The sequence below is a fragment of the Chroicocephalus ridibundus genome, chromosome 7, assembly GCF_963924245.1.
Source record: "Chroicocephalus ridibundus chromosome 7, bChrRid1.1, whole genome shotgun sequence".
Classification (NCBI taxonomy): domain Eukaryota; kingdom Metazoa; phylum Chordata; class Aves; order Charadriiformes; family Laridae; genus Chroicocephalus; species Chroicocephalus ridibundus.
In genome coordinates, this window is record NC_086290.1 from 17842821 (window position 1) to 17853569 (window position 10749).

The 10749-nt window shown below is 63.3% G+C and overlaps 1 protein-coding gene across 3 annotated transcripts; it reads left to right on the forward strand.

Moving 5' to 3' along the window:
• Nucleotides 1-658: 658 nt before the first annotated feature.
• PLCD4 (phospholipase C delta 4) lies at nt 659-10740 on the forward strand. Of its 3 annotated transcripts, none has more exons than XM_063340635.1 (16): nt 659-798; nt 3260-3491; nt 3824-3982; nt 4434-4662; nt 4873-5002; nt 5597-5828; nt 6235-6436; nt 6750-6894; nt 7359-7511; nt 7880-8020; nt 8322-8478; nt 8874-8990; nt 9248-9426; nt 9593-9728; nt 9823-9972; nt 10101-10740. In XM_063340635.1, exons 2-16 carry the CDS (start codon nt 3467-3469, stop codon nt 10205-10207), a joined length of 2262 nt encoding a protein of 753 aa, XP_063196705.1. In that variant the 5' UTR covers nt 659-798; nt 3260-3466; the 3' UTR covers nt 10208-10740. The 3 variants fall into 3 exon arrangements, with proteins under 3 accessions (XP_063196705.1, XP_063196707.1, XP_063196706.1); XM_063340637.1 differs by having other exon boundaries at nt 679-798; nt 3449-3491; XM_063340636.1 differs by having other exon boundaries at nt 775-881.
• Nucleotides 10741-10749: the final 9 nt, after the last annotated feature.

The window sequence follows — 10749 nt, forward strand, 5'->3', positions numbered from 1 at the left end:
AGCTTGGGGATGTGAGCTGGGGGGAGCGCGTGGCCTTTCCTGGCTGGGAGCTGGCTGCATCCCTACGGCACTCCATCTCTCCTGGAGCAGGTAAGGGGGTTTGGGGTGGAGGTACTGCTCCATCTTTGCAGGAAGGCAGCGAGCGCTCTCCCCCCGTTGGGCTCCATTCGGAGCCCAACGGGGGGAGAGCGCTCGCTGCCTTCCTGCAGCGTGTTTGCAAGCACTGCCACCCTCCTCTGGGGCTGTCAGAACATCAGCCACCTGAAGTTTGGTCCCTGCAGCCCTTGCATCCAAGGGTGTCCCAGTTTGGATCCCTATGGTGGTTTTGCCCCAGGATGCTCAAGCTATGCCCTGTTCTTTGGGTCCTGCATCCCTCCCAGCTGGAGAGTCCGTGGACCACTGTGTGCTGGGAGGGGGACAGGGACACGCTGGCAACCTTCTGATGGGCACAAACGGGTCTGGGGAGGGACGGATTGTGCCGGAGGGTGGGAATAGAGGCTCGGCCCCAAGCGGGGGACACTCCAGGGTGCTCCCACCCCCTGCCAGCCCCGCCACCGCCTTCCCCCCTCCCTCCGTCCCCGTCCCTCGGGAACGGCGTGACCTTAATCCGAGGCGACCTTGAGAGGAGGCGGCTGCGGGCAGTGCGAGGGCCGGGGGCGTCCCGCCGGGGCGGGGGGCCGGGGGCGGGCTCGCCGCCCTGCCGCTGCCGAGGGGCGGGCAGCCCGGGCAGCCCCGGCCCCGAGCGACCGCAGGCGGTGGAGCACCGGCGGAGCGGAACGGAGCGGCACCGGAGAGCGGGTACGGGGCTCCTCCGCGGGGGAACCGAGCGTCCTGCGGGGCGGGCTGGGACCCCCCGCACCGTCCCAGAGGCGGCTGCACGGGTAGGGTGCGGGGAGAGGTGCCGGCGGGCTTGTTTATTCCGCCTTAAGGTGTCACTTGCCCCCCATCCCGAGTCCCGCACCCCCCCCGGGTTGTGCTGCCCTATCCCGGACCCCCTCCTCTGACCGTCCGGCTGGTCCCCCCGCGTGGGTCAGGCTCCGTCCTCGGACGCTGTGGCGTGTCCTGGGGCAGGTGGAAATGCTGCGTCGGGCAGTGGGGCTGAGCAGAGCCCGGGGACACGGGCAGTCTGCGGGCACACCGGGACAGCAGGAGGCTCGGGGGTGTTCGGTGGGGGGGTGGGGGGTGGCACCCCTCCCTGCTTTGGCACGGACACCCCCGCGGTGGCATTTAGTTCTGCCGGGGGGGACTCTGTGCTGGAGCGGCTGGGGAGCGCTCACACCCGCTGGCCCTCCAACTTTGCCTGGGGACTGTCACCTCCAGGAGAGAAGCTGTGGTGGCTCAGCGTGTGCTGGGGGCAGCTGGGGCTGTCCCTGGCAGGAGACAGCTGCCCTGCGGGAAGCCCTTGGGTTGGGTTTCTCCAGCCCCTGGCTCCCGTCCCGCTCTCCTCGACAGTGTAACTCAGACTGGGACGAGGGGGGGATGCGTGGGGTTGGGCTGCGCCGGGCTCAGGGCATCACTGAGGTGAGCGGGACAGCCATGTCCTTGCAGCCGCATTCCCGGGATCTTCCCTGCGCTGGAAGGGATCGTCTCTTCTTTGCTGCGTGCATGGGGAAGACACGGCTCCTGCGGCCAGGGCAAGGCTGGGCACGCTTGGGCTGTGCTGGGAGCCTGGAAGGGCTGGCACTGGGGGAGATCAGTTTAGCTCCAAAATCTCAGCGTGGTTACGGGCCTGGGGGCTGCAAGCAGCTCCCTTGCACGTTGCCTCCTTGCACACATGTGTGGCAGGGCACAGAGAGGACAGCCCCGATGGTGGCACCAAGCCCATCCCTGTCCCAGGCCAGCGTCTCTTGCTGCTCCTCCAGCCCCGGTGCCTCTCCCTTCACCCCAGCTTCCCAAAACCATCCCCATCTCCAGCCCCTCGCCTGCTGCAGTACAGGGGCCACGGGGCAGGTGGGGACACGCTGCAAAGAGGCCATGCCGGGCTGGGTGCTGCCAGCAGGTAGGAGGGTGCAGGCAGGTGTGTGATGGGGTTGTCCCCCGGCTAGTTCCCTGCAGGCCATGGGGTACAGGGGGGCTGAGAGCATGCTGGGGGGGGGGACACAGGGCACTCTGGGGGCTGTGCAAACCAGCAGGCATCAGGGCACCCACTCTGCAGGGCCCGAGAGGAGCGTGGTGCCACCTCCCCATTTGTGGGTGCGGGAGCCCTGAGCTCTGGGACGGCGTGTCGGTGTGTCCCCCCGCCCTCCCCAGCACATCGGATGCGGGATGGTGCAGGCACTGCACCAAATCCTTGTGGTCTGAGCCCTGCAAGAAGGGCCGGTGCCGGGAACACGCAGCCTTGGCGCTGTGCGCTGCTGGGAGGCAGCTGGGACGGCATCCCAGCCGCCCCGTGACTCCAGCAACACGCGAGGTCCCCCAGAGCGTGGACAGGCAGCCCCCGCCGCCCCAGCCAGTGCTGTGCTGGGGATCTGTCCTGCCTGTCCCCACACCGAGCAGGGGACGGCCACTCTTCGGCCCCTGAGCCTGCGAGGGTCTGGCAGCCGCGCTTGGCAGCTGCCTGCACGCTGACGGCACCGGCTATTCCCAGCCCCACGCCGCCGGTGTCTGTGCTGAGTCAGGGGCCTGGGGCAGGGCTGCCACCCCTGTGCCCCGGCACAGAGCCCTTCGCCCCCAGGGACCCCCGAGTCCCCTCCTGCACCCAAATCCCAGCTCACTGGCTGCGGCGGCATCCGCTCCTCGAGGGCTCAGCTCCAACAGTCGGGTGACAGGCGCATCCAGCGATTTGTCAGTCTAATTAAAGCCTTAAGAGCCTAATCAAAGCCTTATTGTCAGTCCGGTTGTATTTATAGTCCCACTTGTCTCAGCACGCTCCCAAAACGGCTCCCAGTGCGGTCGCGGCCCCAGGGCGCTGATGTTCCCCGGGGCAGAAGGGGCTGGGGGAGCTGAGGATCCTGCTCTGTGCCCCCTTCCTTCCTCTTACAGCAAGTAAGGCTCTCTCTTCCTTCCAAGTTTGCTGGTTGGGGGCCATTTCCTGGGCGGTGGGGGCTTGTTCTTGGCTCTCCCGGGCACCCCCAGGGCAGTTTTTCCCAGCTCCCGGCGCCGCTTCTCCCCTGGGGAGCAGTGACCGGCGGGAGCACCAGGGCTCTGGTACCTGCCGGGCTGCCGGCGGCCGCGCTCGCAAGTTTTTCTGTTTTCCTCTGACACCTTTTTGAGCTCTGGCTTCCTGGTAACGCAAATTAATATTTCATGAGCGCGGCAGGGTGAACTCGACACTTCAGGAGAGCAGTGACCCAGCAGGAGACAGGCGCAGGTGCGCTCGCACACGGGCAGGGCCACACGGACCTCGCACACGCGTGGGCACGGCTGGAGCCCACCCGGGCACGGGGAGGGTTGCTGCGGCCCCGCTCCCCCCAGCTGCCCTCTCTCTTCCCTCCTCGGCGGTCGCCAGCGTGGAGGAGGCAGAGCCATGGCATCGCTGCTGTGCAACGCCCGTGAGTGCCCCGGCGGAAGGGAGGCGCAGGGCAGGGCATCGGGACATCCGGATTTACACCGGGGCAAATGTGGGGGCAGAGCTCACCTTCCCACTCTCCGAAGCATCTCCACCCCGCCACAGCCATTGGGATGCGCCCAGGGTGGGTGGGAAGGGTCGATGGGGAATTACCTTCTGCCCCTCGTGCTGCAAAGGGAGTTTGTTTTGGGTCCGTCCCTCCTCCATCCCAAATCGAGGGACCACGTGGGCTCCCAGGGGTAGGAGGGAGCAAGGTGGCAGGGTGCAGTGCCCGGATACCCCCACCCTCAGTGATGCAGCCCACACTGCCCCCAGGCATCCAGCTCACAGACACGCTGGAGCAGATGCAGCAAGGGACGCTGATGCGCAAAGTCAAGTCCAAAAGCTGGAAGAAGCAGCGTTTCTTCAAGCTGCAGGATGACTGCATGACCATCTGGTACCAGTCCAAGAGGACGGGCAAAATTGAGTCTGCCTGTGAGTACCAGCTGTTGTGTGTTGTCCGTGGGGCCATCAGTAGGGTTAAGAGTGAACGGGAGTATGAATGTATGGAGATTCTTGGAGCCATGCCTGCAAATGGTGCTGGGGCATTCAAGAGAGGCTCTGTGTGCGTGTATGGGCTCTTCTCGCCCACACCTCTCCGTGAAGTATCCTGTCCCCAGCAGGACCTCTGGTGCACAAGGGCTGAGTAGAAATTGCAGCTGACACAAGTGGAAGCACTGACATGCCTGTGTAGGAGCAGGCAGACAAACAGAGGTGCAGATGGATGAGTAGCTCAATGGGATGGATGGATGGATGGATGGATGGATGGATGGATGGATGGATGAGTGGAAGAAGAGATGGCTGGAAGGACAGATGTCTGTGGGCAGTGTCCCCTGCCCTGCAGTCCTTGTCCCCCATAGACAGGCCTCCCCTCCTTCTGCCCCAGTCTCCATCAGCGATGTGGAGACAGTGCGGGAAGGGCACCAGTCGGAGGTGCTGCAGAGCCTGGCTGAGGAGTTCCCCCCTGAGCGATGCTTCACCATCGTCTTCTACGGCCGCCGGGGCAACCTGGACCTCATTGCTGGCTCGGCAGAGGAAGCACAGTGCTGGGTCCAGGGCCTGCGCCAGCTCATCGAGGTGGCCACCAGCATGGACCAAAGGGAGAAGATAGACCAATATCCTTCCTGCGGGCATCACTCTGCCCTCCACACCCAGTCCTTCCCCCATCTTCTGCCTTGCCATGTGCTTAGGTCTTCTGGGTCTCATCACCTGCATCAGGGCAGGGAGAGCCCACAGAAAAAGGAAAAGAGGCCCTCTGATGCTCCCCAGCTCCATGTCTCTTAGCCAAGGTCCTTTCCCTTAACATCTGCCCTGGTTTCTCGCACGTGGATTCGTGACTGGTTTCAGAAAGCCGACAAGAATAAGGATGGGCGCATGAACTTCAAGGAGGTGCAGCGTCTCCTCAAGATGATGAATGTGGACATGAACGAGGATCATGCCCTGCGGCTCTTCCAGGTAAGCACCGCACCTGAGGGCCTGGAGGGGCTGGGGAGGGGCTGAAGGGGCTGGAACAAGCTGCACAACACCCCCCTGCAGAAGGATCTGTTCACTTTCTCCTATCTCTCAGTCCGTCCATCCGTCTGTCCATCCACCCACCCATCCATCCATTTATTTGTTGACCCAACCCAACCAGCCAAGGCAGCTGTTCCTTCCTCCCATTCATTTGTCCACGCAGCTGCTTATCTGTCCATCCAGCTAACCAGCCATCTGTTTATTTATCCATCAACCCAACCATTGGTCTAGCTGTCCATCCATCCATCCATCCATCCATGTAACCATCCATCCATCCATCAATCTGTTCCTCTACCTGTTTGTCCATCTCTCATGGATCCATCCATCTATCAGTCCACCCAACCAACCCTTCATCTGCTAGTCCATCCAAGCATTGATTGATGCCTACCACTGCGGTTGGTGTGGACTCTCTGTGCCCTCCATTGGGGGTGGGACCCCCCCCGGGGGTGGGACCCCCCCCCTCCCCCCTCCAGCCCCATGGGGAGGCCAGGACTCCGCATTTTGCCCCGGCTGGGCGCTGAGTGAGCTCTCTTGCAGGCTGCCGACAAGTCGGAGTCGGGGACGCTGGAAGGGGAGGAGTTTGTGCTCTTCTACAAGGCCCTCACACAGCGTGAGGAGGTGCTTAGCCTCTTCCAGGACTTCTCTGAGGATGGGAAGAAGCTGACGCTGCTGGAGCTGGTGGATTTCCTGCGGCAGGAGCAGCTGGAGGATGAGGGCACAGAGGAGCTGGCCATGGAGCTCATCGACAAGTACGAACCATCGGAGACAGGTGAGAGCCAGCCCAGACATCGGCTATGCTCTACATATGGGGACAGAGGGGGCTGAGACCCACAGCCCCATTGCAGGGGCACCCCCAGCCCCATCCTGCTGTGGGTGGGCACAGGGGGAAGGCTCACCATGGTGTGATCTGTGTGCAGTTTCCCTCTTTTTGGTCTATTCCTGGACCATTTTAGTGTAGGAGGTTGACCAGCCATGGGGTGTGAGCTCCAGCTTAGGGGTCCACTGCCCACCTTCCCACGACTGCTGCTCCGGGGCATCTCTCCCTGTGCCCCAGCCTCTGGCAGCAGCTGTGCCCACCAGGTTGGGAATGCCAGGAGCCACCAGCAGCCCCATTTGTCGTGGTCCCATCCCCTGCGGGTCCTTGGCTGTTGCTGAGCCTCCCCCTCCGCCTGCAGCCCGGGCTCGCCATGCTCTGAGTGCCGACGGGTTCCTCATGTACCTCTGCTCCCCGGAGGGCTCCATCTTCAACCCCCGGCACCGGGCACTGTGGCAGGACATGAGCCAGCCGCTCTGCCACTACTTCATCTCCTCCTCCCACAATACCTACCTGATAGAGGACCAGATCCGGGGCCAGAGCAGCATCGAGGGCTACATCAGGTAAAGGGGCTGCTCCCTCCTGGCTGCCCCCCAGCACCTTTCTGCCCCAACGCCGTGCCCCAGGCATCCCCATGGGGCAAACCCAGAAGCTCCTTTGCCTCCTCCATGGTCCAGCACCCCTATGGCCACGCCATGTGGTGCTCAGCAAGGGAGATGCTGAGCCCAGCTCTACCTGCCCTGCATGCAGCAGCATGCCCACCCTTGGCGGTTGTCCCCTGGTCCCTGCAGGGGTGACACCCACAGGCAGAGGGGAGGGCAGGGGGCTTGTGCCCTGGCCGGGTGCGGGGTCCCAGGGGTGACCACCCACCCCTAGGGCTCTGAAACGGGGCTGCCGGTGCCTGGAGGTGGATTGCTGGGACGGGCCGAACGGGGAGCCCATGGTGTACCACGGCCACACCTTCACCTCCAAGATCCCTTTCCGGGAGGTGGTGAGCACCCTGGGGAAATACGCCTTCAAGGTAGGGCACCCTTCCCCGGGTGCTGGGTGTCGTGGGTGGGCCTTGGTAGGTGGTGGTGGGGGTGAGGCTGCGATTTGGGGCAGGGATGGGTCTCGGGAGGGGGAACAGTGCTGGGGCTCACACGCCTGGTGCTGCAGCAGGTCTGACCCCACTGTGGGCGAGGAGGGTGGCTGTGTCCTTTCCCAGGGAGCAGCGCTGGGGGGGTCTGACTCATAGCCCTGCTATGTGCCAGGACAGGGGATGGTCTGCTGGGGGTGCAGGGGTGACATGGGGCCTGGGGGACGCAGGGGTGTGCAGGGGTGAGATGGAATATGGGGGAATGCTGAAGGGGTGTGAAAGCCTCAGGGGGATACAAGGGTGCACAATGGGTTCCTTCCTGGCACTGACCATGCCTGGGAAAAGCCCTTGTGAGAGCTCTCCAGCCCCACCAAGGCTGATCTCCAGCTGGGCACATTGCTCCCCAGACCTCAGACTACCCGGTGATCTTGTCCCTGGAGAACCACTGCAGCATGGAGCAGCAGGAGGTCCTGGCCCAGCAGCTCAAGACCATCCTGGGGGAACAGCTCCTCACCACCACCACCGATGGGCGTGTCCCCACCCAGCTCCCATCCCCAGAGGTAGGGACAGAGCATAGCCATGCTGGACATCACTGTCCTGCCTGGGAGTGGGGTGAGGAGGTGGCTCTGCTGTCTAGAGGAAAGGCCATCCCTGTCCCAGCATCGTCCTGCTCCACTGGAGCACTTGGGGACCCTTCGGACACTGTGTTCTCATGTTCACAGAGGTCCCAAAGCTGTCCCCAAGGTTGTCTCCCCATGCCCTGCAGAGCCGGACAGCAGGGCAGAGCCCTCCTAACCCCATTCCCTCCTGGGTGCTGAAGGCAGATGGTGGTGCTGGTCCCAGAGGTGCTGGGAACCGGTGGACAGCAAGTCCCATGGAGGAGATGGGCAACCCCAAGGTGTCTAACTCTCCATCCTCAACCCCATAGGAGCTGAAGCACAAAATCCTGCTGAAGGGGAAGAAGATCGGTCGTCTGGAGGACACGCTGGATGGGCCAGGGGACGAGGCACCCGATGTGTCTGATGATGACAACGGGGCAGAGGTGGAGGAGGAGAGGAGGAGGGCAAAGGTGGGTGGCCCCGGCTGGGGACCAGCAGAGACTGCAGGGATATCACTAGGCAGGAGGAACAGCCCTTTCTGCCCCTGGCCATGCCAGCCCCCTCTTTGCACAGCGTGCCTGTGGTGACACCGTGTTGGGGGTCCCCTGCCTGCTTTGTTCCCAGCAGGAAGGCTGCTTGTGATGGGGATGCTGCCACCCCCAGCACCCCATGGCTGTTCTCAGCTGCCCTGGGCTGTAGACCCCCATTCTAGGTGAGTGCTGGGGGACGGCGCACCCATCAGGGGGGACCTAACATAGCCCTGCCTTACAGAAGGACAAGGAGAGCCTGGCACAGGCGTTGTCCGACTGCGTAATCTACTGCAAGAGCGTGTCCTTCCGGGGCTTCCAGGAGGCCCTCAGCCATTCCCGGCCCTCCGAGATCTCCTCCCTCTCAGAGGCCAAGGCCAGGAAGCTCATCCGGGATGCGGGTGAGGAGGAGGGGATAGCAGAACGCAGGGAGCGGACCAGGGTGGAGGGGGCAGGCAGCTTCCTCAGGTGTAGGGCTAGAGCCTCCAGATACTGGGGTTCCCTCCCTGTCCGGGAGAAAGAGGGTCCAGCGGGGCCATACCCTGGGGTTTGCTCTGGTGGGTGACGGGGGGCTTATAAGCAAGGCAGGATGCCTGGGTTACTGAGAGGGGAGAGGGATGAGAGTTGGTGGGTGGATGGGTGGGTAGATGGGAGGGAGGGAGGGAAGGAGGATGGATGGATGGATGGATGGATGGATGGATGGATGGATGGATGGATGGCATGGATAGCACATGTTGTGGGTGGCTGCGCAGGCCAGGGCATGACCCCACAAGTGGCCCTCATGCTCCATCTCTAGGGAATGAGTTTGTCCGCCACAACACCTGGCAGCTGACACGCATCTACCCCAGCGGGATGCGGACTGACTCCTCCAACTACAGTCCCCAGGAGATGTGGAATGTGGGGTGCCAGATTGGTATGGCTGGGGGGTGCCAGGGCTGCGGGCTGGGGAGGTGCGCTGGGTCCTGTGACAAATAGCACCATCAGCACCCATGTTGGTGGCAGCTGCAACCCTGGCTGGAGCCAGTTCTGGCTCTTGACCTGCGTCGGGGAGCCCAGGTCCCTCTGTGTGGCCCCGTGTCTCTCTGGCCACAGGGGCAGGCTGGTTCTCACCTCTAAGCAGAGCATGGTCTCCAAGCTGCCCTGAACCCTTTCCCTACCACCTTCCCCCAGTGGCCCTGAACTTCCAGACGGCTGGTACAGAGATGGACCTGTGTGACGGGCTCTTCAGCCAGAACGGCCGCTGTGGCTACGTGCTCAAACCCCACTTCATGAGGGACGAGGAGACTCTCTTCAACCCCAGTGACCCCAGCAGCCGGGAGGGCCCTGGCCCCATCACCCTGACGATCCAGGTATGGGGTTGAGGAGAGACCCCGGGGAGCCATGACAGTGTCCTGGGGCTCTGTTGGTCCCAGCCGGGTGGTGACACTGCTGGGCAGCACACCAGAGCCGAGCAGCCTCCCTAGCAGATCAGTTCAGCTTCTCCCTGGCTTATGGGGTCACTGCCCCTTCCTGCAGGTGATCAGCGGGCAGCAGCTGCCCAAAGTGGCCAACAGCAAGGATGGAGCCATCATTGACCCGCTGGTACGCGTGGAGATCCACGGGGTCCCCGCGGACCAGGCACGCCAGGAGACCAAGTACATTGAGAACAACGGTGAGGCCCACGGTGGTACCAGGGATCCTGCTGTGCCCAAGCGGTCCTGTCCCTGCTCTCCCTCTCCCTCCCAGCAGCTGCTCTCCCTTCCCAGGGTTTAACCCCCGCTGGGACGAGACACTGCAGTTCCAGCTCCATGTGCCCGAGCTGGCCCTCATCCGCTTCGTGGTGGAGGATTACGACAAGACGTCCAGGAACGACTTTGTGGGCCAGTTTACTGTAGCCTTTGCCAACATCAAAGCCGGTGAGCGGCTGCTGCCCGGTGGTGGTGGTGGCCCAGGACAGCCCCACAGGGGTGTCTGGGCTCAGCTGGGTGTTAGAGAGCTGGATGGGGGACAGCCATCAGCCAGAGCCTCGCTGTCCCCACTGCAGGCTACCGCCACATCCATCTCCTCTCCAAGGATGGCACCAGCATCCCACCCTCTTCTCTCTTTGTCCACATCCGCATCACCGAGCCGCCCGGTCCCGAGCAGGACTGAGTCTGTGGGGTGAGCAGGACCCCGGATGGAAGCCATAGAACCGGCCCCAAGCAGCTGGGGACGCAGACCCAACCGCATCACCTTCTTGTTGAGCTGTTTGTGTCATCCCTGTGCCATTGTTGGTGCTGTGCTCCTGTTTGCAGTGGCCTCCAGGTGCCTCCCCTGCCCAGGTTTTGGACGCTGCCTCCCATGCATAAGTGCAGGGTCTGCACTGGTGCAGCCCCCTGCGTCCCCCATGTGCAACCCACCCTGACCCATGGGCACGGCTTGGAGGAGGAGAGATGGTGCATGGCCTCCTAGCTCTGCCACAGGGGCTGGTCCCCCCCAGCCAGGGAGCAAAACTGGAGGCCAGCAAACCCCAGGGCTGGGAAGAGCTGGGAGAGGAGTCAGTCCTTGCTGCCCCCCGACCCTGCAGAGTCCCCTGTCCCAGCCCCTGGCCCCTGCAGTCCCCAGGGCTGCTCCTGGCCCATGCCCATTATTAACCCTTGCCCTGTCCTTTCTCTGTAAGCAACTTAATAAATTGTTCGGTGACAGGCAGGCTC

Coding starts and splice junctions, on each gene's coding strand:
- PLCD4 (XM_063340635.1), top strand. CDS start 3,467: ATGGCATCGCTGCTGTGCAACGCCC. Junction 5,003..5,596: donor ATGCCCTGCGGCTCTTCCAG/GTAAGCACCGCA, acceptor GCTCTCTTGCAG/GCTGCCGACAAGTCGGAGTC. Junction 9,729..9,822: donor CAAGTACATTGAGAACAACG/GTGAGGCCCACG, acceptor CTCCCTTCCCAG/GGTTTAACCCCCGCTGGGAC.